At 43.9% G+C, this 25240-nt stretch overlaps 1 protein-coding gene across 1 annotated transcript; it reads right to left on the bottom strand.

Moving 5' to 3' along the window:
• Positions 1 to 1560: 1560 nt before the first annotated feature.
• On the bottom strand, positions 1561 to 24826 carry LOC146623569 (beta-1,4-galactosyltransferase 3). Its single transcript, XM_085366714.1, has 7 exons — positions 24704 to 24826; positions 13319 to 14553; positions 9711 to 9946; positions 8554 to 8741; positions 6932 to 7054; positions 6481 to 6585; positions 1561 to 4438 (listed from the first exon to the last, which is right to left on the bottom strand). Exons 2-7 carry the CDS (start codon positions 13590 to 13592, stop codon positions 4225 to 4227), a joined length of 1140 nt encoding a protein of 379 aa, XP_085222840.1. The 5' UTR covers positions 13593 to 14553; positions 24704 to 24826; the 3' UTR covers positions 1561 to 4224.
• Between the last annotated feature and the right edge of the window lie 414 nt (positions 24827 to 25240).

The following is a 25240-nucleotide window of genomic DNA, read 5'->3' as shown; positions in this document are numbered from 1 at the left end:
CGCGTGCTCCTGTATTAGTGGTGGTTTCAGCGGTAAGACATATCACATTATTACAGATATGCATTTAGGTGTGTACAGGTTAAAAGTGGAGCTGGTTCAGGACTCGATCAACCAAGAACTGCTGAGCCAATCAGGTGCGACGAGATTGGTCCTCAGTGGAAAAATGTGTTGTAGAAATTCCTCTTTAAGTGTTTCTCAGGGTCCTAGAAAAATGCATACACTATTGGGCTTAGAGCCACAAATCGACCACGCCCAAAAAAGTGCTATAAAAAATTTATATATTAATATTTTATTCCACTTTAAATTAGCCAATCTTTTAGACCTACTTCTCCTTGAAATATTCATGTCAAGTTTTAATTACATTTCGCGGATTTTAACCCTTTATATCCCGGTTTCGTCACATGAGCGCACTGCCTTTTTTGCCCCAAAAAACATAAAACTTGAATATTTTCCAAAAAAAACATTTGAGGTAATATTCAATTGTTATTATAATTAGGCCTTTAGATGGACTAAAGATTGGCACCAACATTCATTTCGATCGCCTTTTTTTTTTTTTTTTCAGGACCAGAAAATGGTCTCCAGGCGGCAAATGCTGCTCCTCTAGGCCGAAATAAGTGCATCTTGCCGGGGTAAGTCGCGACGATTACCGGGGCACGATCACCGGGGACCCGTTTTTCCAGCACACACGCCCGATACCACGTGACAACAAATACGTCATTTCCTGTTGACTAAAAAAAAAAAAAAAAAAAAAAAAAAAAAGCACCCTCTCACGGTCCTAGGGACCAAAAAATGGTCCCGCCCGATCAGCGGGCGAAGCCGCTGCTGCACGCCGGAAATGAGGCTTCATTTCCCGCAGGTCTATCTAAGCAGCCCGCTGTTTTCCAGCCCGGGGTCAAATGTGGAGCAAGGGCGCCACCCGGTGGACAAATAAAAAAAATTACAACTCTAAGGCCCGTCCTGCAAAATGAAAATGAAAGTTAAACATCTACGATCCCTTTGACCGTAATTAATTTGCAGTGAAAAATAGCGTTTATAATGGGTTTCAATGGGGCACAAATCGACCACTAAGCCCAATAGTGTAAGTTTGTCTGTAGCTTAGCCACTGAAGCTAATTGAAGGAAGTCAGACTTGAATTTTGAAATAAAATCATATCAAACTTTTTTTTGGAGAATTTGGCTATAGTCCATTCAACACTGTGCAAATGGCATGTAATCAAAATTTGAAAATAGCCACAAATCGACCCAAGACCCTCCAGGGGTTTTAAATGTGAACATTTCATACATACTGTGTTAGCGTTGCTTCTTCCTTCTACCAGCTTTATTATTAATTTTCCAAATTTTCTGCAGAATTTTGCTGGTTTTTTCCTAATAAATGTGTCATTTTTTCTATTAACTTTGCCAGTCTTTCTCATAAATGTAAGACGTGTAAATGTTTTTAAAAAAGCCCCTTAACTTTTGTTTTTACTGAAAGCTGCTGAATAAGTGATTTTTGATTGGCTGGCGGTTATCAGTTATGATACACACTCACCCCCAAAGAAGTAGAGTCAGCACGTCTTCTTGAGTAATCATTTATTAATGAATTTAAGGCCACTCTGGACTGTGCAGAATTCATAAGGGGCGCAGAAATAACTCAATTACATCATCCTGGGTAACTTCACTCTGCGGCTACGGATTTCTATTTTCACATCAGAACGGAGTCAAACCAAAGAAAACGTTTAAGCAGCTTAAAGAATCAAACATATTCACAGGTAGAGGCGGCTTGATACGCTGAAGTAAATGCTCAAAATACAAGTTTCCAGTTCACAACACAGCATGCTTCATATGTTTGAAGTGAGCACTGATATGTATTCAGCACTAAGTTGTTCTTGGCCATGCATGCCAACTCCCAGTACAGATATATAGACGATATGAGTGTGTAAGGCCAAAGGTTGAATATGATTTCAGAGTAAAGTCATAGTCTTCACACAGGACAGGACAAAACGAAGGTCTTTACAGAGCAAAAAAACAAAAAACGTCAAAAATGATCCCCGTCCACAAACTGTATATAAAAGATGGCTGTAGCATCGTGCCTTAAACCTGCAATCTTTTCTAACGACCAGCAGGTGGCCCCAAAAACAGGACTGCACTAACATGTAGAGCCAGTCGAGGGGACTGACTGCTTCCTGTTCATCGCATCGTACATAATGGACTGTATATAAATGATGGACGGAGCCACTGTGACATCACATCAATCCTTCCCATCAAAATTTTTTTTACTTTAACAAATGTACATGCTGGTTCTGCGACTCCTCAGAGGCCCGCTCATTCTGGACCGCCACATGAAACAGGAAGTCCACACATCTGCCATCTTTTACATACAGTCTCTGTCTGATACCTGAAAACTACTGTGTGGTCTGTAGTGTTTCTGCACCGACAGTGTTACACAAATATTTGGACTATACTTTATTATTTCACAGCTTTTCACACCGTCAGCATCCTCTTTGGTTTTGCAGCCAGCCTCACTGGTGACGATGCCCCCCCCCACACACACAGATCTGTCAGTGGAAGAAACTGAGGCATATGTAGGATACAATGAGGACTAACAAAATAAAAGCATAATTTAACAAGAAAATAAATACTTTCTTGTTAAACACTACATTTGAGCCATTTCTGTGTTGGTGCACAGTTTGTTAAAAAAAATAATATTCAACACCTGCATGCATTATTCATACTTACATTAGTGTTTTTTCAATTCTGTCTGTTTGGCAAGTTAACCAGTTATAATCAAGACTGAGCTAATGTCTGTCCGCCTCATGTCGTCTACATAATCTGTATTACATAAAAATTGAATGTTTACATTTTCAAACCACATTATTTATTTATTTAGTTTAAATTACAAAAGTAAATGCATGTCCCCCCCCCCCCCCCCCACACACACAAACTTTGCCCTCCATACTCGCCTCATAAACACTATTTGGGTGGGTGGCTGCTGATCTCTGTGGTTAATAGGTAAAGCAGGTGCCAGTTTCCTCAAATAATTTGTACCAAAATGATTCGCTGTCATTTCCTGCAAGGCCATCATTCAGTGTTCTTGTTTCAGTAATTAAAATAGTTTAAAGGCACCTTAAAGTTACAAAATGTAACTACAACTTTGACCACTGGGGGCAGTGTTTCACCACCAACTTCTTGCATTTCTATTCAGCTCCATCAACAAGTTCTTATTTAAGGTGACTCGTAATGTAACTGGCATTACACTAAAGTGTGTCGTCATCTCTTGAAACCTCTTCCAAAGGATTTTAACAATTATTAAAAACACCAGGATTTACATAAAGTACCCCAAATATTGCCCAATGTCATTGGCCTTAAATATTGATTACAGTTTTCTTCTAATGTTTGATTAGCTTAATGAATGTGACCATTGAATTTCATCGTTCCATTTAATTTCCCAGATTTGTGCAGATTGAGGATAATTAGTGTCACATCCAAATTCACTGCATATAAAGCATCAGAGAAAAGAAAAAAAGACTCCATTTTGATGCAAAGCTTAACCCCACTGAACTCAGACAGAAGAGATGAATTCAATCAGAAGACGCCAGACATACTGAAGTTTAAGGAGATGGTGTAAAAGGCTGAAAAAAGAGGAGCCGTAACTTCATCTACACCATGAAATCACTCCCGCTGTACTTCCACAAGCTCATCTATAATCTTAAAAGATACGTTTGTCTTTGTAAAACAAAGGTGTTCACAGACAGGTGTGCAGAAGCGAGAACTTTGCCTTGACGGTAACAGAAGCACAGAAAACCCCTTCGGTGCTTTGAGACGAGAGGCTGACACAGTGCGACTGCTGCTCCTTCAAATCCACCATCCTCGGTAGAGTAAGGTACGAGTGAAAAGACGAGACAAAAAAATAGATTCTAAGGCCTCACACGGTTAAACCAGCGACCACAGCGCTGCAGATATATAAACTCATAGAGTCCAACTGTTAGCCCCGCCCCCCTCTCTCGGCTGCGGCTCCCTCAGAAGAATAAATTAGAGCAGGACCGGAGGAAGCGGCACATCACTTAGAAGAGTTGATCCATCTTTAACAGATTTAGGGGTTTCATCATCCAGCACGCCCGACGACGTGAAGGCGGAGCGACACTCGGGCGACAAAACTTACAGAAGAAAAATCTAGAGGAAAAAAACCCAACACCTTCATACAGCATGTACTGATAGGATTATCCGTCTGAAGTGAGAGTAGCGAGGACTACTTCTCTTTGAGCTTTTCAGCGGCGTCTTTAGCTTCAGCCTTGGGAGCGGGGCCGGGAGCCCGGGGCGGCGGGTGCAGGCCGGCCTCCGTGCCGATGTTCACGGTGATGTTGGTGTACAGGGGCAGATATTCCCGCGAGATGACCTCGTATTCCACCGTGTTCATCCCGTCCGCCCTCCAGGTCTGACGCGTCTTAGCGAGCATGTTGAACCTGACAGACACACGAAGCAGAGCATCTTCACTCTTCCAGGAGAAACAGCACAGCGGCTCGATTACAGCAAAATCATGACCTCGTTGTTTCATTGTTTACAAACAAACAAACAAACACTTTTCCACTTCGAGAGTACAGTAGACAGGTGTCCATAAGCAAACATGTGAACAGACTGTAATCTGGCTTAAATAAAAACAGCCTGTGGCCTCACTTGTAATTTACTCAGGACCAGGTTTCCTCTAAAAGATGTCTGAAGGTTCATCGTGGTCTAAGGAGCCACGAAACTAAAGCGTCTGGACTTCTTTAGGTTTCTTGAAGACATTACACCTCTCTGTCCTAAAGGTCAAAGGTCACTCCGTTGAGGATGTTTGAAACAGGAGTGAAAGAAGCCATCTATGTCCATGGCCATCTTTCAGTCACATGATAGGGTGGGGCTAGGTTTCACAATGAGCTCGCCCAAAACCGCTGCTGACAATGACCTTTTTTCACACAGTCGCTCATGTGATGAGGCACATGACCAATAGTTGGTCAACGACCTTCTTAAGGGTTAAACACCTGAGACGCTCCACCGTTTACTCTCAGAACTGAAGAAGCGTCTCAGATGAGAGTTTAAACATCTTCAAGAAACTTAAAGACGTCCAGATTCTTTTACTTCCGAGCTCCTTAGACGATCTAGAAGATACAGTTTCCAGTTTCCACTGCCCTAAAGCGCCAACGCTGAACAACACCGACTAATTTTAGTTTGCCGATCTGCATCGGTATCAGCATTTATACATGCCAACAAATGAAAATGCAAAGGGAGGCAGGAGAAACACATGTTAGAGGTGATGATGTGGCACCGCTCTGGAAATCCCTGTAGGATGCACGACTGTTTGGAATAACGAGAAAAATGACCAGCTGACCCGAGAAGAGTCGGGAAAGTGTCAAAGTATGGAAATCTTTGCAGGACGCGTGTGTCGGAATGAAGGAGGAAATGTTTTGGAGTGTGGGGTTTTAATATCTTCAAAATCTGCATCATTCAGGCTCCGGACAAAATTTACATAATGAAGCTCGCTAACATCAGATGCGTCGGCTCCGTGTTTACGTCTTTTTTTCGCGATAGATTCTGAAGCTGCAGGTTTCATCTTTCTTCAGTCAAAATTGACTGAACCAGCAGCCAAAGAAGAGCAAACTACGCTTCACATACACGTCGTCATGAACTCCCTCCGATTTGCTGTTTTGCCTCCACTTCATGCACAGCTCTCTCTCTCTCTCTCTCGCTGTTTACTTCAAGAACTGTTTCCCATTCGCTTGCTTGTTACCCACCAGTCTACAGCTGTTTACAGCGCTGTCGGCCGCTGCGGTTTAAATGACTTTTTCATTTCTGCTGTTCAATACTGAAGAAATTTAAACTGTTTAAATTTATGCAAACTTGCAAAACGCTCAGCTGTGTCTCTAATCAAACCTCTAACTTTGCTCTGCTTCACGTCAGCAGCATCAGGTCATGTTCATGTGTTGATTCGTGGTTTTCTTTTGTTTTTGATCTACTGCTGAATATTTTTAAGGTCATCTGCTATAAAAAAAAAAATCTCCTTCATGTTTTTCTGTTTTATACGGAGCCCTGCAGGGGACATGGGAGAAAAAAAAAATTAAGACGGACTTTTGTGAGATCTCGCAAAAGTCCGTCTTAATTTTTTTCTCCCATGTCCCCTGCGGGGCTCCGTAGTTTTATCCCCAGTTCTTTGACACAAAGGCATCTGCTGTGATGCTCACACCTTTGATCAAGTCTCACAAGTGTCAGCTTTCTTTTTATAGATATAAAAATATGTATATGTACTGATAAATAATAAGAATTATAATATTTCCGACTGAAGCAAAATGTCCTCGATTCAAATCGAATCAATTCTAGAAATCTGTGACGATACGCAGCCCAACTTCCAGCTAGCTGTGACGTAGCGTGTGTCTAACTCTGGTATCCAACTATGGCCAGCGAGTCACGTCTGGTCGTTTCTGTGCTCAGACTTGAGATCTCGTTATGCCAGCGAGCACTCGGGCCGCAGTACCTCTTTGGGTTCACGTCGTTGCCTTTGTCCAGCTTGTGTTTGATCATCTTGTACCGGCCCACCTTCAGTGAAGGACGAGTGATGTACATGCCAGCCAGAGAGACTCTGTGGAGACCAGAAACAAGCGTTAGACCGATCACCCCTCCTGATCACTGAGGACACGCACAGCATTTCCCACATGATTACGGGTTAAATTCAGGGGTGGGGTCACTTTGACTGACATCTAGCCTCGGTCTCCAGTAATGTTTGACTCAGCTGTGTCAGGATCTCTGGACCATGTTTGTGCTCTTGGTGACTGTTGGAGAATTCACCTGATCAATAACAGGTTTCTACTGTTGCCCCGGACAGTTTATGGATGCGAGAGCGCATAAAATGCAATATGACAGAGGCTGCCTCGCTCTTTCATGTGGAGCCTATGAGGAACCCTGAAACCGAACCGCACGATGCTCACCTGACTCCGATGTCGTCGTCCTCGCCGCCCCAGCCCCAGTAATTGTTGGGGAAACCGTTCATTTTAAGGTAGTGCAGGGGCGTCAGAGCGGACACGCCTCCAAAATACATCTTGTATGGAAGCCTGGAGAGGGTTAGGATTAGAAAACAAGACAAATTAAAAGCGGAATAAAGAGCATCAGGGTTTTATTATTAGTTTCTGTACTGTTCAGACAGGTTAGAATATATGGCAGGTGTGTGGAAACTGAACTCTGGCATTTAAATAACAAAACACACACATGCAGCTTCTGCAGAGTCGCCGGGTCCATGCAGCAAACACAGAAGCTAAAGTTTCACTGAGCCAAGTTTATTTCTGTAACTCATTTAAAACTACAGCAGTGCACAAACACTTTCAAGTCAAGGGAAATGTTTTCAAATTAAAGTATAGATAAAATTCAAGTAAAGATAAAAGCAAATCAACAGTAACCACGTGGGGTGGACGAGCTCGAGTAAAACCTGCCCTTCTTTACCTCAGGCCCCCTCCAGTAAGAACTTTAAACAAGCCAACACATCTGTCCAGCAGAGAAACATCTGGGTATTTCTACCCTGCACTGATAGAATATTATTATTTTATTCTTCACTCATTAAGTTATTTTTGCTTTATTCTGCTGATTGGACCGTTTTACCACAGAGATTATATTCAATACATTTCACTTGGACACATTATAGATGCTTTTTTAGTTACAGAGCTCTTTAGCACATTAATTATTACATATAGAAAAACTACATTAACAGTAAGGTTTATTGTACCTTTACTATTCTGCTGCTTTATTTATGTATTATTTGTTTTTTAAATGCAACCTTTTCTACAACTGACATCATGACACATTTTTGTCACATTATATTTTAATTCATTTTATCGAGTTACTCTAATCAACTCATCCTGTTTTTTCAGGACATTTTATCTGAATTTATTTCATTTTAATATCTAAATGTGTTGACTGAGCCAGTGTTACACCCTGGAGCAAAGCAGCACCTTTTCCATCAGCACCTACGTTTGGGTCGCCACAGTTTTCAGGGGTTCCCATTAGGTCACAGCACCGGGTAGAGGTACCTTCTTTTAGTATCTGCTCTCTCGGGGTCCCCAAGCGATCTGAGCAGGTACTAAATGTGATGTCATCAGAATGCTTGTCAGTGATTGGCTGGTCAGCAGTATCACTCGATGAGTCATCATGAAACCGCCATTTTTGAAACCTGGCAACGACGGGAACGGCTACAAAAACAAGGCCGTGAAAAGCCACAGACAGAGCAGCAGGCATATCGTCACCTCGACATCCACTTTTTTGTAGCGTTCGTGCCGCATATTAGTCACGTCGCAGGACGCTCGGACGTGTCGCTACGAGGACAACCATGCATGTTAGGTAGAACCGGATTGTAGTGGCGATCCGAGCAGGTGCTAATGGAAAAGGGGCTACACTGAAGGACAAATGAGGGCTGTCTGAGAAGGCTTGTGGACTTTTTCTATTGGTTGGTTTATTTGAACTAAAGTGAAATATTGCCCACTCACAGGACTGCTTTCATACAGCACTTCATTCTACAGCTTGCACTGAAACCACGACATGTATCGGTCGTTCTCAGACATACTTGTAGCCGAACTTGTCCATGGCGATGGCCGCGTGCTTGGGGTTCGAGTCACAGACGTACGTATTCCGGTCGTCTTCTGGAATGAGGTCCACATCATGGAAGAAGAGACAGTCCCAGTCCTCCTCCTTCATGGCCTCCCGGAAACCGGCGTTCATCAGCTTGGCTCTGTTAAAGGTGTAGTTTCCAGCCTGCAGAAGAAAAACAAAAATGTTTCTTCACGTGACCGTGAAACAAGTTTAAACGGAATATTTGTGTAAATGAAAAATGCACAAAGCCAGACGTTCTCACTCAAAGGAGGACGCACAACAGACTTCAGCAGGTCAAATATTCAGCCACAGAAACGTTGTGATGTTTGTGCTAAACAGGGATTAGTGAGGTAAACTTTAAAAGCATTTCAGGGAGTTTGTGTGAAACGAGCAACCAATCAGAAGACTGTTGCATAAAAGGAGGAGGAGCTTGTTTCAGACAAGATGAACCGACGCGCTGCTGGAGAATCCAAGAACAAAGGAGACATAAGCCCCGCCCACTGGGGGTTACGATCTAGCGGGACCAAACGTACATTTTTTGTATTTTATTCATTTACTTTTCCACAGGTAGTCCCACTGAGACCCAGTGTCTCATTCCCAGGAGAGACCTGATGGAGCGACGAATGCAACGATGTCCTGTGACCGCGGGCCACGACTCAGCTGTGTAACATAAACTCTGATAAATAAGACGCCAATGAACCAGAACTGGAAAGTTTAGCTAGCAGCACATTAAACACACATTTAACAGCACTATCAGAATGTGACTGAATCCAGCTGAGCAAAACTAATAAAAATATCATTTATAAAAGCATTTAATTGAAAATCATCACAGAGTGTGATGGTACGATCCAGCTCAAGAGGCGCAGGAGATAACGAGCTGAGAGTGAAACATCAGTGAGCTCTAAACAGATTAAACCTCTGAGCTGCTTCAGATTTCTTATCATCCAACATGCACATCCAGTGACCACACACCAGAGGGCGCTCTTTATCAAGCATCAACTAGTGCATCACCTTAGACAATAAAAACCCTCAATACTCCAAATATTATAAATCTAAACATTAACACAAAGACAGTAAAATTAATTTCCAACCGCCTTCTGAATTTTAGTGTAAAATAGAAATAATAGAAACCTGGTGGATGACGTAAATGCCATATTTGAGCTGCTGCCGCTGCAGGAACGGATGCAGGTAGTAGAGCAGGAACTTGAGGTGGTGCTCTCGGTGTCTGTGGGGAATGATGATGGCCGTGCGATGCCTCGCCACACAGTCCGGCGGCCTGTATTGTCCTCCGCGCACCACCAGCGGATTCTTCCTCTCAACCTCGGCCAGACTAAGGCGTGACGGGAAGCTGACGTGGATCGGCCCTCCTGTGGAAAGAAGTTATAAATTACGTCCAAGAATGAATATAGTTACCGGACAGAAAGCAAATGATGTGGTCAGGGTACGAGAGCCGTCCTTTGTGACATCAAGCTTTGAAATGACATTAAGTCAGACGTCAGCTTTAAAAGCACAAAGTCAGCCGTGTTTGTAATGTAGAGATCAGTCTGACAATCCTGCACGCGCTGCTCGTCCAGCCGCCCGCCTGAGGTCAGGGGGACAGAAAAACATATCTATAAAAGGAGAGAAAATTTGTCACTATATTAAAAGTATATATACACACTGCATTAATCAAGGTTAAGCTGACGTTTGTTTTTTTAAAGCCACGTCGCTCCAACGCCTGCTGACTCATCAGATCACGTGAACAGGTGGTGGGTTACAGATGCAGGTGTGCCGCCTACCCAGGTCAGCTCATCGTGGAAGCTTCAGATTTCTGTTTTCAAACAGACTAAATACAAATATCCCCGCCCGAGCCTTTCAGCTGTTCCAGTGGAGGAACCCGAGCCGCTCAAACCTCCAGCAGGTTTCGTTTGTCTTTGTGTTACAGCGACGAACATCTTTGTTTTTTCTTCAAGAGTCTTTTTCTTCCCTCATATCAATTCATGGTCTTCAAGTGGTTTCAAATTACTGAATAAACATGCGGCAGGATTCTGGGTTTAGACGGCGTAGCTGGAACAGAGCTGACAGAAGAGTTCAAGTAGAGCGCAGTGAGCTCAGGGCTCATAGTCAAAGCTTCCTGGTACAAAGAGCAGTTTCCTTTTAACGTCAAATCCTGGCAAACACGGAGCATAAAAGACCTCTTCAGGTGGAAAACTGTCACAAGCTTTATGGTGCCTTCACACGGTGTGACAGAGCTCAGTGGTTTGATGGCAGCCGTATGGTTGGCATCTCTTACGTTTATTGTGCACACGTCATTTCCACAGAGCCAAAGACGTGGCCTACACGACTGTCAGCGCACTGAAATGCCCCCACAAAAACATCTGTTTTACAGAAAGGACAAAATCACTGAAATATGACAACCAGAGGAAATGTAAGGCGCGCTCACTTGATGACATCGACTCACATGAAGAGTTGACTGAAACTTTCCCCACAGCAGGTGAAAAAGGGTGGAGAAGGTCATGACCCCTCTGCAGCGTCATGTTTTTATAGATGATTGATGGACATAAACTTAGCACCATAAAAGCAGCGACTGTGTCACACCCTTTAGACACTAAGATCACACAGGCGCTCCTTCCCCAGCCTGTTAGTGATCAAACACAGATCCTTTCCTGTATATCAGACAGACATACGGGAAACATGCAGGAACATTTAAATATTTTTAAAGAGGTCAGAGTGACACGTGAGAACCGTATTTGGCTTTTATCCATAAGGACAATAACAAAAACTGAAACTAAAGTGAACTGGAGGCAATAAAACTGACTTTTGTTACCATCCACACACATTCAGGAAACCTGAGTGCAGATCAGCTGTGGGGTCAGAGTTTGTGTACAGGCTTCATCTGAGAGGCAACTTGAACCAGGTCAATCTCATCTCATCTCCACAGGTATTTTGATTCTAACTGAACTGATCCTGAGAAAGGAACCACACAGAGAGCACGCTGAGAAAAACAAACTATTTTTATATAAAACCTGAAACCAGGTGCGTGATTTCAGGTTCAAAGCTAAAAGGCACTCAGAAGCCAGATGTTACATCACGGATAATAAATCTGATTTCAAAGGGACAGCATTTAAACGTAACATTTGGTTAGGCTCTGAGCCCGTGTCTGGGTCAGGACAAACATGTTTTTTAAGTTTAATGTGAACTGAAATATTTCTCTTACTTAAACCCTCTATCACTCACTGGATTTATCTTCACTTTCCTTCTGCAGTTTCTTTTCTTGAAGATACAGCAGAAGGAACCAGTAGAAACTTCTTGACAATGGGTATTTAGCGTGATGGCGCCGCGCTGACACGTGTTCAGAGGCTGCTCTGAAGAGGCTCGATGTTGGCCTGAGGCAACACTGGTTTGGAATGTAGGAGAGACGGTTTGTGCCACTTATTGTTGGGTTACGCCAAAAATGTGGTTGGTTGGCTCGTGTTAATGACACACAGCTGAGAGTAAACAAGCTGTTATTCTTTATTTCCACTTCTTAAATGTATTTATTCATTATTTAACATCTTCATTAACATCGTCTTTTAACGAGTCAGTTCTGTCTGAAACAAGCTGTTTTGACTCCGCTCCATTTAATCCAGCTTTCTTCTGATTGGCTGCCTCCTCAAAACAGAAGGTTTGTGCAGCAGGTAGGTTTGGCTTCTGTGCTCGATGACAACCATATCAGGAGCCGAGAGCAGCCAGAGCTGTAGAACAGTGATTAGAGCTTTCAGCTCACAGGTATTACTTGCAAACTCGCATTGACTCAAATGATGTTTAACATGACTGTCAGCCACAGGAACAAACATACTGCTTTTATATAACGGGGGAACGAAAAGCACAAAAGTGCTGCATACATTTCCATTTTCTCTTCAGTTAATATTAAGTCAATACCACCTGTTTTGTTTATCCTCTCTGAGACTGAACGCAGAGCTAAACAAGGAAAAAAAAAAAAAAAAAAAAGGTCACGTGACTCAAATATGCAAAAAAAGGAAAAACCCTGCAGTGAGGCTCGTGTGACTGGTCTAGTTTGCCTGTTTATTACAAGAATATTTACACTATATTTGAATAAAGGTGAGACAAAATCAGAAGTTACTAACTTGTGCATATGAGAACACTACAGTAGTGAGGGTGAAACATTTAAGCATAAAAGTGCACTTCAGTCCTCGCTCACACTCAGCTGACTGCCGGCGAGGGCACCTGCACCAAAACATGGCATCTAATCTACAGCTGAACAAGTTCAATTACAGCCACATTTCCATCCATCCTTCTTCCACTTGTCGGGGCCGGGTCGTGGGCGCAGCAGCATAAGCAGAGAAGCCCAGACCTCCCTCTCCCAGCCTGTCTGGAGGAACACCGAGGCAGGGAAAGCCTGGAACAGCTTGCCCAGCGGGCATCCTTGTCAGATGCCTGAACCACCCCAACTGGCTCAACTTCACAAGCCAAAAAACTTTCATGACCTATAACGTTTCATCAATCAGAGCTGAATTTTAGGGACTTCGCCTGCATTACCTTCAGAGGCTACACTGAGCCCTACAAGGACGCAAAGTCCCAAATACTTTATTTAAACAAGAGATTCAAGCTTCAACTTTTAAGGGTTACCTGAAGTATGAATCGCTGTCTTAAACCTTTACGATGGATCCACTTAACTAGTGAACATCTATTTAAGGCTAAACGGAGAAAAGCCTAATCCACCTTTGGATCGACACTGAAGACGTGGCATGAGCACTCACCTATTAGAGGGGACGTTTTGGGACAGTAGGGCGTGTCGTCTCGATGGCCGTGAGCTTTGGGCAGGTGGGAGAGGTTGGCGTATACGTCCCCTCCACTGATCGTGGGTGTGGTGTGGTTGCGGCCTGATACAGCGCCCCCGTCTGGCTTGCGGAAGATGCGTATGAAGTAAGTGACCCTCTTCTGGTATCCCTCTCGGGACAGCAGCGCCATCACCACCAGCTGGATGCCCAGGAACATGATAAGGTAGCGCCATTTGGACTGAATACTGAACATGGTGACGGCTCGGATGGGTCCAGTGGAGACAGGTGGAACTTGCTGCTCGGGCGTAGCAGGTGATGATTGTCAGGGTTAGTGGAGGGTGGCGTCAAGCCTTTTCCTTCCTATATAATCCAGAATATGGCAGCGCACGGCGAATGTCAAGTGAGTGACAATCTGTGAAATATTTAACTTCAGTATGTCAGACGCGAAGATGTCACACAAAAAGGCACTTTTGGTAGGCTGTAAGCACAAAGACCCCCAAACAGAACAAAAGTAGAAAAATATTCCACACTGAGACACAAAAAAAGAAAAGAAAAAAATCTGGTCCACTTTGTCCTCACTGCATTCCCCGCTGCTGCTCAGCAGGTGGTAGGTATCTCCAGAGCTGACTGTTGGTCCACTTTGTGTTTGGTTTGGGGAGATAATGCCAGCCCCACATTATGGAGTCTCACACCGACTGAGCACCATCCGCTGCCCTGTGAAGTTCACTCGCCTCCAGCCGAACAATCTGCAGCGTCTCCTTCTCTCACCCTTCCTGCCTTTGTGAGCTTTATGCTGCCTTCTGCTGTCCCTCCTGCTCTCTCCTGAGGGAGGCCTCCACAACAGCAACAGCCGCCATGACAAAGGGGAGCATATGCAGCCGTATAGGCGCTATACTTTACAGAGGATTACACGGCTTCCAGCCGCTCACCGCCTGACTGGCTGGAGAGACGGTGGGAGTGGACCGTGACTTGCATGGGAGGAGTGGTCAGAAGGGTCCTGCATGAGTGAGTGGGTGGGTGGGTGAGTGTTTGTTAGGGGGAGGCTTCAGTACAGAGTGAGGCTGAGAGAAAAAGAAATAGGGGGAGGAGGACGAGGAGGAAGAGGTCGAGCTTTGACTCCCAATGCTATTATTCCATGATGATGCGATCCACCTTAAGCCGCTCACTGGTCACCCTGGATCGACAGGAACTGGACGGGTCACTCCAGCATGGCTCTGGAAGACAGGAGAGGAAACAGGGCGGGTGTTAAAACTGACTGACATCCTTTGGCTGAAACTGTTGAAGTCAGCGATTTCAGCACACAAACAATGAGCTGTTGTTACAGCACAGGCAAACAAATGGATTGTGTTTGTTTACAGAGACCAAACAGAAAGCCTGCACTAATCACTCAGTGGGAGATCCCTGCTGCCCACTGTGGGCGGCAGACGGGAAGCCACGCATCACAGCGTCGAGGAAGTTTCCAAAATCTGCAGCCGGAGCAGTGCATCCTTCTGCTCCTGATGAAAGGACCCGATGATGTCGTCCTTCCTGACCCGAGCTCTGCTGCAGCGATGCCGAGCACATCCTCAGTTACAAATCAATTAGCGCTCGTTAAAGCAGCCGCACTCGGAGCACTAATCCTAATCCCAATCCTACTGAACGCTACGTGGCTGGTGGAAACACGGACAGAGAACCTGCGCCCACATCAAACACCGCGACCCAAAATCAAACGATATTTTATCCTGAACAAGAACTTGGAGTTCACCCTATTTTAACTGAAAAGTAATCAGTTTCTGGACATTTTTTAATGTGTATTTTTGTTTATTGTCATTTAGTGGAAATGCCACCATGTCTATTCTTCTGCTTTTTACATTTTTTATAGAAAAACATTCAGAGGAGGACATATGGTCTGTATTTAAAGAGAAAGATTGACAAGACCTCAAAAATATCTGAAAACTATAGAAATGGTAAAGATTACAGACCCGTGGCAGCAGTGCTACATACAGAAATTATTCCAAGGCAGATCATCGGTACATGAAAATTCTGGTATAACATCACCAAGAAGACTGTATGATAGGATCTTCAGCACTTCAGCATCAAGTACCCACAGGAAAAGGTCACATTATGAACATTTGTTCCTGCTCAGACTCTACAACAGGGCTGGGGAACTCCAGGCCTCGAGGGCCGGGGTCCTGCAGGTTTTAGACATCACCCTTCATCTACACACCTGAATCAAATGATTAGTTCATTACCAGGCCTCTGCAGAACTTCAAGACATGTTGAGGAGGTCATTAAGCCATGTAAATCAGCTGTGATGGATCAAGGACACATCTACAACCTGCAGGACACCGGCCCTGGAGTTCCCCACCCCTGCTCTGCAACAGGAGATAAGAGCCGCTTGCTGAATCGTGTGTGTGTGTGTGTGTGTGAGGACGACCCAAAAAAAGAGCTGTAAAGGTAGGCAAACAAAAAAGAGACACTGATGTGATCAAAGATATGCTGAGAGAAAAATGAGCCCTTTTTGTTCCTTCATACCATCAAAGCCGTGTTAGTCTTGCTCATTTCGACAACAAAGCGAACGCATTCTGAGCATTTAACACCGAGTGCCTCGGGAACTCCACGCAAACTTTAAAACGACAGACAGGAAATGAAGAAATGCAAAAACAAAACACACTTTGATCAACTTGCAGAAATGTACTGATGCTATCTGACTCCTCGTTCTTTAACAGCTGACTGGGGGATTTTCATGTGAAGGATATTAAATGGGTTTCCCATTTCCCCTCTGAGAGAACATGCGGATCAAACAGAAGAGGAAATCCTCTGCGAAAGACTTTCATCAGAGCTGGGAGCAGATGGGAGGATTGACCCCTGACATGTCGCCCGGCACCTATAACCTCTTGATATGGTTTATGACATGATATGTCAGAGACTGTGGCTAATCCCACAGAACGGAAATTCATCTCAACCACTCTGAGCAGATAAATAAATAACGTAATCTGTTTTGAAGTAATCGCTGACGCTTTCTAAAAGGTTCACATTCACTGGATTATGAGTCTGAAGCTGCTCTTCAACCATGTGACTGGACAGAGGGAATAAAGGTCTGCACATCTCTAAATTTACTCAAGTGCACTGAGTGCATTCAACCCTGGAGCCTTAACGGGCCAAAGGAGCTCTGAATAAACTCCTACTGCTAGTACCTGCCGTCTAATCATGTTAATCTTCTTTTATTGTAGTCGACAGGAGGCTGCTAGGGCGGCGCCTTCAATGATCATGTGATTTCTGAACCAGTTCGACTTGTGATTCCAGCACAGCTATGATCAGTGTTGCCCACAGATTCCATTTGCGCGTGCCACATACCACTACAGCAGCTGAGTTTTCGGCCCATGAAGTTGTTTCCACTATCAATATTTTCATGTTCACCTGCTGAATAATTGTCGACCTGCTTTTATTATAGACGAAGCACATCGTGTACCTGGGAAAACAAACGCACACAGTTTTCTTTAAAGGGTGTTTGACAGACTTCCTGAAACTGCAGGGCGAGGACGTCGGGTGTTGGCCAGTCGTAGCACAGCAGGGTGGAACATTAGTCTGCTGTGTCTGCCAAGCATCACTCAAACTCAATGTATGGGAATCGAGCCTTGAAAAATAATCCAAAATACTCGATTTTCTATTATTTTCCACAAATGATATAATCTATAGGTGGACGGGAGAGACACCTCAACATATTATCCAACAATGCACACAAATCAATGCTTGAATTCCAGTTTTTAACCAAAGGAGATAAGATGGCTATTAATGTTAATATTATGTGCCAACTTGATCTACTAGACAACTGGAGAAGATCCCTGGAGAATGAATTCATGCGCTCCGTGACGCTCCCGTCTATTCTCACGTTCTTTATGAAGAGCAGAAATAACAAAGATACTTTAGCGCTCGCGGCTCGTGCTGTACCTGAGCTGGTTCACACAAAGGGAGAACCTGGCAGCGAGCGCCTTTTAAATAAAGCTCAGGCGCCAACTTACACGCATACAAAAGAGGCCCGGAGCTGCATGGATCTTTCTGTGCTGGCTGAGGATGAGGAGTGAACTAAATACAGAGAGGAAGAGCAGCAGTCTGGTGACGTTCTGTGCTTTTGACTTCATCGGCTCTCCGGCACGGATGGTCTTCCTCTCTGCATTTAGAGCCACATCAGAGAGACCCTTTTCTGCTCTGTTTCCCAGCATTACTGTGTTCTTATTTTCCACCCAAGTATACAATCTCTACATTTTCCTTCATTAGCACATGTCAAACACATGTGGTACCCACTCGCTGTTTAGTTCAACTCGAGCCGAGCCGGCTGAAGAGTCGCCGATCAACAAGAAACTAGAGATGGCACCAAACCACTTTATGTTCGATACCGATATCATAAATTTGGATATCTGCCGATACCGATGTGAATCTGATACAGTGTGTTTTTAATCAATAAAACAGTTTTTTAAACATCTTCCTGCATTTGGAAAAGTTCATACTCAAGTTTTAACAAAACAAACAAACAAACAAAAAACACTAAAGCTATTGTGTTAAACCTGTATGCAAAAAATACACCATTAAAATATTTCATAGTTCAGCAAAACTGATCAATCTCATAAACGTAAACCTACAGCATCCTCCCTATTCTGGCATTTTAAAGAGCACTTAGCAGAAATATTAAACAACATAACTAACAGGGTTGCAAACTCCCAGCAAAAAAAAAAAAAAAAAGTGAACCAGTCCCCAATTTTAATTTAATGCATGTGTTAAAAAAATGCACAGAAATTATTTTTCAACAATAATTAAATAGATTCAACATCTTCCTTCAACAGAACTGCAGACTGCACAGATGGTACCTTCCCAAAGGAAAAAGTACTCTAGCTTACTAGGGTATATTAGACTTAACAGTCACTATATACAGTGATGGACTTCTATACATTTTACATCAGATGAAGACTTTGGGTGTAAAACTCCGATAATTATTTATTAAAAGCTCGACATTTCAAATGAGAATAAGAAAGAAAGTATGTCTTTGTGCCCCCTTTTCCCTGTTAATGCCCTATCGGCCCCCCTGGCTAAACTTTGCTAGATGCGCCCCTGCACAGTTACGTCAGCTGCGTAGATATTTAATGGTTTCCCCTCCAATATCCAGTAATTTAGATCAGTATCGGCGCGATACCGATACGTAATATCGAATCGGTCCATCCCAACAGGAAAGGTTGAATGGAACGACTCTTATATAGCTTTTCTACTCTTCCAGAGAACTCAAAGCACTTTATACAAGATGCCTCATTCACACCCATGTTTTAAGTGTTTTCTATCTAGCAATCACATGCATTAGAGAGCGACCTGTGCCACCACAGGCATCTCACTGGATGTTCAAGCCACAGGCCAGGTCATGGTAGATTTATGCAGTTAAAGACAACAGGACTTCTTTCAGGTTCCTGAAGATATTTCGCCTCTGATCAACAAAACTTCTTCAGTTCTAAAAAAACTGATGGGAGCCCCAAACATGTGGGTTCTCCATACAGAGAACTCCTGAGAGTCGCTGACCCTCCCTGAAATCACAGGTCTTAAAGGATCACACGAGTCAATACTATCTCAGGGTCAAGGGTGAGGGTGTGACACACTGCTCCCACACCACCATCATGTGAACTATTAAAGTCAGCAGGGGTTGAATAGCCTGGGACGGGATCCTGGTTTTTGGAAGTGAAGACCCTTCTTTGATGAGAGACTGAACATCTACACACATCAAACAGCAACAGTTTGCTTCACTTCAAGCTCTTCAGACTTGGTTGTATCCTGACATGTAGCTTCCCAGAAACATAACTAAGAGTCACACTGAAATTCTGCAGTGACTAATTGGTTTCTGTAGCACTGTTTCCCGTTTCTGTTCCTGGTCACTCCTCCTTTTGTTGCCTTGCTGAATCAGCTGCTTGTTAGTGTTTTGGCAGCAAACCTACTGAGCGACTCGGGCCCACCAGCATAATGATGTGATGATGATGTATACTTTACTGATCCCTGTGGGGAAATTCCTCTCTGCATTCAACCCACTCACTCTGAAGCAGTGGGCAGCCGCTGGGCGCGCGGGGAACAGTGTGTACAGACGGTGCCTTGCTCAGGGGTACCTCAGGGTAGCCAAACCCCTGATCTTGGGGCCACCACTCGACCTGCTGAGCTGTCCCTGCCCTAAGTACAAATGTTGGTCACACGTGTTATGTCACCAGCTTCAACTGTATAAATACATTTTACCAGATAAAACCAAGTCCTTCACCCTTTTTCTCCTCACTAATTTATTTTCATCACTTGTATTATATCTAAAGTTCAACTAAGTCCTCTGTGAAAACGATCCTTCAGTATGAGGTTAAATTAACCTTGGATGAAGACTCATCAGTTTCATGAGCATTTCAGCTTCCGTGCTGAGGAAGAGTCTATTCTGTACAACATCCTCATTTGTTTTAAGAAGACCTGTGTAGATTTTAGTCCCTCTTGTTGTGCTGGTTCGCCATTGTTAATATATTCTGCTTTTCCCTGTAAGATGATAAGCTCGGGGCGGGGAATTTCCTGAGTGAATCAAGGCCGGCTAATAGCTGCATGATGATTTCCTAATAATCCATTAAAGCACCGTCGACATTTATAAGACTCATGTTACATTTGTTATGTCACTGTGAGTTCATGTAGGCATGTCTGTATGTCCACAATGCTCGTCCAGTCTCAGGCACCACCGAGTTAAAAACTGACCCAAACCCAAAGTCTTCATTAAACTTCAACCTCCAGCCATCTTTATTTATTTAAACTATTTACAAAAGCAAGCTGCCCAGCTGCTAGGGTCTAAAGATGAAAACTAAACCGCAGCAACTGTCAGGCTAATAGGAACACATTAGCACAGGGAAGATGGAGGATGAGGGTTAAGTTGTTCTCAGTGAAATTTCAGGTTGAAGCTCCCAGATGGGCCGAGACAAACAATCATGGCAGAAAGAAACAGACGTCTGAGATGATCCAACCACAACACGAGGTTAGTCATGAATGTTCCCGTGTGGTTTGGATTACTCACTATAAAAAGTTCTTTTTTAACACGACTCAAACTACAAGGGATCGTTACCAAGCCTCAAAGACAGCCCAGGCCCAGCAACAGGCACGTATTAGACACGTCCTAACTCTATTACTCGTTTCTGCTACAGACCAAATTCAAACGGTGTCGGAAAGAAGGGATGACGAGCTTTACTGGGATATTCGGTGTATCACGGTAGCACCAAGTATCCACGGGGTAGCGTAACATAACCACAGACCTGCCTCTATTTCACCATGTGCACTTCACGTTACTGCAACTCCTCAGCCAGAACTACAAAATCAGTCCAGGCAGCCGTATGATACAGGCTGATAAATGGCTGACGTGGTTAAAAGGAGCAGATAGATGTTATCGACTACTTTTACCGTCAGCTGAAATCTGACTGTTTATGTTTATTTAATTACAGTATGTCAAATTATTAACATTCCTCTCTCTACAACATCGCTCCAGGTGGAAACGCAGCTTTGCATCTATTAATTTCATATGCAAATACATCTTCTCTGACTTTAGTTCTATAATCAAGTAAAGAAAGTTCAGCAACAGCTCCATGTGGTGCAGGCGTGTTTGCACACATGAATGAATGAAGAGGAGCCAAGAGGGTTCTGAACAAAAGTGCTGAAACGAAGAGCAGATGAGAAAATAAAAAGGGACGAGGGGGGAAGAGCGGAGATATATTTAGATCACGTAGCTCACGGTCAGCAGTGTCGTTCAATTCCTAAAGGCACAGCACAGAAGTGAAGAACAGCAGGCACGGAGGGAGGTAAAGAGAACAGCCGTGGTGGTAACCACAGAGGCCGAACACCACAAACACAGCTTCCTGTCTTAACTGAGCGAAAACTGATCACAAATTTTCAATGGAAATTAGAAGTGGTTTAGTTTACATGTCGTGGTTATCTGAGCAGGAAATTCTGGCTGCGTCGAGCCCCGCCCCCCAAGTCGTTAAATCTGCTTCGCTGCTCAAAACTGATTGCAACTGCCTTCGAGGCAAAAGTTTTTCTTACTAATTCTTTACTTCAGTTATTCCCAAACGTCTCAGAGGCAGCGTGTGTGCACAATCGATTACATTTAACAAAGTGACCCAGATAAGCTGCAGAAAACGGATGGATGCATAAAGCTATGCACATTTACAGCTTTACACTCTGAATATTTTCAGAGTTACAGGCGTTGTAAATCCACACAGATGGGTCAAACCTTCTTAATATTTGTATGTTTGAGGTCTCGTTACTTCTTAAAAACCAGAGACGACTTCTTATCTGGAGCACAATCACGAGCTTCCAAAGTGCAGCCTGTGAGCAGAGCTGAGGTACAAAGTCTGAAATGAAAGTGGGGAAGTATTTCCCCCAGAGATACTTCTTTGGCCACGGTGCTTTTCCACTGTGAGCTACACCTGAAACCCCCCCACTGAAAGAAATGCACACAAAAATGGAAACACCACAGTGAACATACGTTTCCCTTCACTCGGGAATTAAGAACTAAAATTCATTTTCATTTTCTCGTTCAAAGTGAGGTTTTAGGAATTCGAGCCTCAAATGTAGACCACAGAATTTAATTCTTCATAGCCGGCCGTGTGAGACCACTGACTGGGCTCCTATACTGGAACAACATTTAGAGAAACAGCTGGAGCGATTTCACTCATCGTTCGATTCTGTTTAGGCAAGATAAACTGCTTCGTTCAGGTTAGAGTCTCACGTTAGTGCCAGCAAAGACCAGCACTGAGCCAGGCAAGCAAACGGACATCAAGTTTGTTTGAGAAAGCGCCTCGCGGTGTTGCTCAACACCCAAACAGCTCCGTCCTGACCAAAAACAGGCTGAGCGACAGGAGTATTTAACAGTGTTAGTGACCATGGAGAGGTGCAGTCAGATGTGGTTACACAACAGCTGTATTTTTCCCGATGCTGTCACCAAAACAACAGAAAAAGCGACGCATCATTCCTAAAAGCTCTGCACACTTAAACTCTGCATATTCAGGCAGGCCTTTCCTCTCAAGTACCAACCAAGCAGGCCCAGGCGATGAAATAATGTGTAAACATGCCCTGAGAAAAGAGGCGTCTGCATCGCAGCGCGTGCCAGGGACCCTGTCATGGCAACGCCTCCTGAGCCCCGACCATTCATCACAGTGCAGCTGGTACACGTCGCCATGGCTGTTCCTCAGTCCGACTCCACCGAGACATGAGAAGGAGAACAGAGTGGAAAAAAGCCCATCATTCTCCAGCTTTTTCCACCTCCTCTCCTCTCTTTCTGCCTCTGGTGGCTCAAGCTGTTTCCATAGTGAGGCCTTCCTCACCAAACCATTAGGGAAAGTTATTATCTAATGACAATCAAAGCAACCTGCACCAGTTTGTAGATGGGAGCCATGGGGATAAGAAAATCTCCTCAGGGATAGATAACCCACAACACAAAGGCCTCCCAGAAGCAACAACATAACAACACAGCAGCTTTTTCAACATTCAGGATTCAAGGTAGTAAAAATTTATGTTTTGATGTTAAAAGTTAACACCTAAAAAAAAATAAGAGTTCAAATCAAGCAATACTGAAATGATTCAATGATGCAATTCGTCTGCAGCTAAATCTTTATCGTGATAAATATGGAAACAAAAACGTGTCAAAGGCTTTTTTACACTAACAACAAAAGGCATGCTGTAACGAAAACTAGCTCCATGTAACACTGAAGGCAGATGATGCTGAAGCTGATCAGCTGTATTGAAACAACAACATCCTGAAAAGCTTGTCTGAGATGCTATCAACAACGCGGTCTGAGCCTAACGCTTCATGCAGGCCAAAAAAAGGAAGCACCACAGAGGGTGCTATTTAAAAGAAAAAGGAAGAAACGGCATGAAAAGAACAGAAACGTTCTTAAAGTGTGGTCAAGTGTCTCCTCTGCAGAAAGAGCTTATACTGAGTCTCAGCCTTCCTAAGCAAATCTGACCCAAGGTTATATTGAAACAGAAAGGATAAGGCCGCATGAAGCGTGTTTTAAAGTCACACATAACAGCTCCAGCACCAACCACACTAATCTGACTTTATAACAGCAGCAACAAAAAAAGAGATTAAATGAGACCTGGTGCAGAACCAGCAGCCGTTAGTGATTTTAGCCCACGTTTACGGTTCGGTAACAGAACCTAATAGTACAGATTACTTATTTTGTTTCTGCAATTTCATTTTATTTAAAGGTAAGTGTTCAAAAACAGAAAAAACCAACCGACAGATCTTTGCTCACAGCACCCGACCACAGCAGCCTGAAAAACTATAGAAGTGAGAATCAAGATAGAGAAGTGGCTTCGACCAAACAGTTTCCTGAAACACACAAACTCAAGTATTATATCTTCATGAAAACCTTTTTAAAAAATACCTGCCCTCATGATCTGTATCACTGTTTATCCTGCTTACCTCACACTTCAGTTTATAAAGATATAAATCTGGACTCTGAGCTCTTTAATACCTGTGACAGCATGTTTACTCTGACTGATAAGAGCAGGACGACTTCAGAGACAGACTGAAGCTCTGGTCCTCTCCCCGGTAGGACAAAGAAGAGCAGCCCCTCTGCTGCTCTCTCACCTCCAGTGTGGGCTGGGTTCAGAGGGGGAAGGGGGCCGCCATGCTGGGCCTTTTGTCCCGCTGTGGAGAGCACATATACGAGGACATATGGGCAGGAAGACAGGCTGAGAAACCTGCCTTATAGCAGGGAGGTAGCGGGAAATGGCGAAATTAACGAGTTCTGTCCGCACGTTAAAGTGCTCAGAGAGTAGTTAGCTAATAACGAACCCAGTTTCCTGGTAAATGCAGCTGCCATCGTTAAACTTTTATCGGGGTCGGCTTTTGCTTATAGGATCAACACATCAGCTAAAACGGAAGAAGAAGAAAAACAGACTTCGGGGGGCTTTATAGCAGACACAAAGTTAGTTAGAGCTGGTATTAATCAGCATTAGCTTACGCAATGCTGCTAAGAGCTAATATACTGATTTAAACCCCGTGTTTGCCCTTATTCTTGGTAACACTCGGGCTCGCATCGACAGTTTTCCAGCAGGGGTCTGATTACTTTTAAGTGGAGCTAACAACAGTCCCGACTGCCTTTAAACTGGGCTCACTTTTTCCTGGTTTTAAATCATGTAAAAACATCCGAGAAAAGGGCTCCCACCCCAACTCCAAGCCGATCCTCGCCAGCTGTGAACGCCGAGCCGCGCCGCGCTATCCGCGGAGGGGAGGTTGTTAGTTAGTTACTTAGCTGGCTAGCTAACGGGCTAGCATCCCCACACGGAGCTGTTTTGGCTCCATCATAAAAACAACCAAACGTCTTTTTTCAGTCTTACCTGAAGGTGTTTTTATCCCCCAGCAGGTGAAGCGACAGTTAGCGGTCGGTGTCCCTCCAGCTGCCCGTTTCCTGCTCAGTATTTCCGATGTGCGCTGAAGTTGGAGCTGCTGTTTGGTTGCTGGCTCGGAGGCTGAATGAGCAGAGCCGCTGCAGCTCGGCACTTTTCTCCTCCCCTCCGCGGTCACAGCTCAGAGCTCAGCAACACCGACAACCTGCCACGGCCACAGCTGCTGCTGCTTTACCACAGGAGCTCCAAAAACAGCCACCAAGACCCACGGGAGACTGTTTTATTTTATTTTTTGTTTCTGTGGCTTTGACATAAAAGCTAGCAATGAATATGGAAATCATCCTTGGTTATTTTTTTACATGTTTCTTTATCACTGCTGTCTGTGATGTATTTTAATTACATTCTCCAGCTGTAATCTTTAACCTGTACTTCTATCTGCTGCCCTTTTTAAGGGTCACCCCCCTCCTGTGTCACACTAACCATCTGGATGTCCTCCTTCATCACATCCATGAATCTTCTTTGAGCTTT

Source organism: Diplotaxodon limnothrissa, linkage group LG11 (genome assembly GCF_057381915.1).
Source record: "Diplotaxodon limnothrissa isolate DT_005_m linkage group LG11, D_limnothrissa_male_GT1.1, whole genome shotgun sequence".
NCBI classification, from domain to species: domain Eukaryota; kingdom Metazoa; phylum Chordata; class Actinopteri; order Cichliformes; family Cichlidae; genus Diplotaxodon; species Diplotaxodon limnothrissa.
This window is presented reverse-complemented; position numbering and strand designations above follow the sequence as displayed.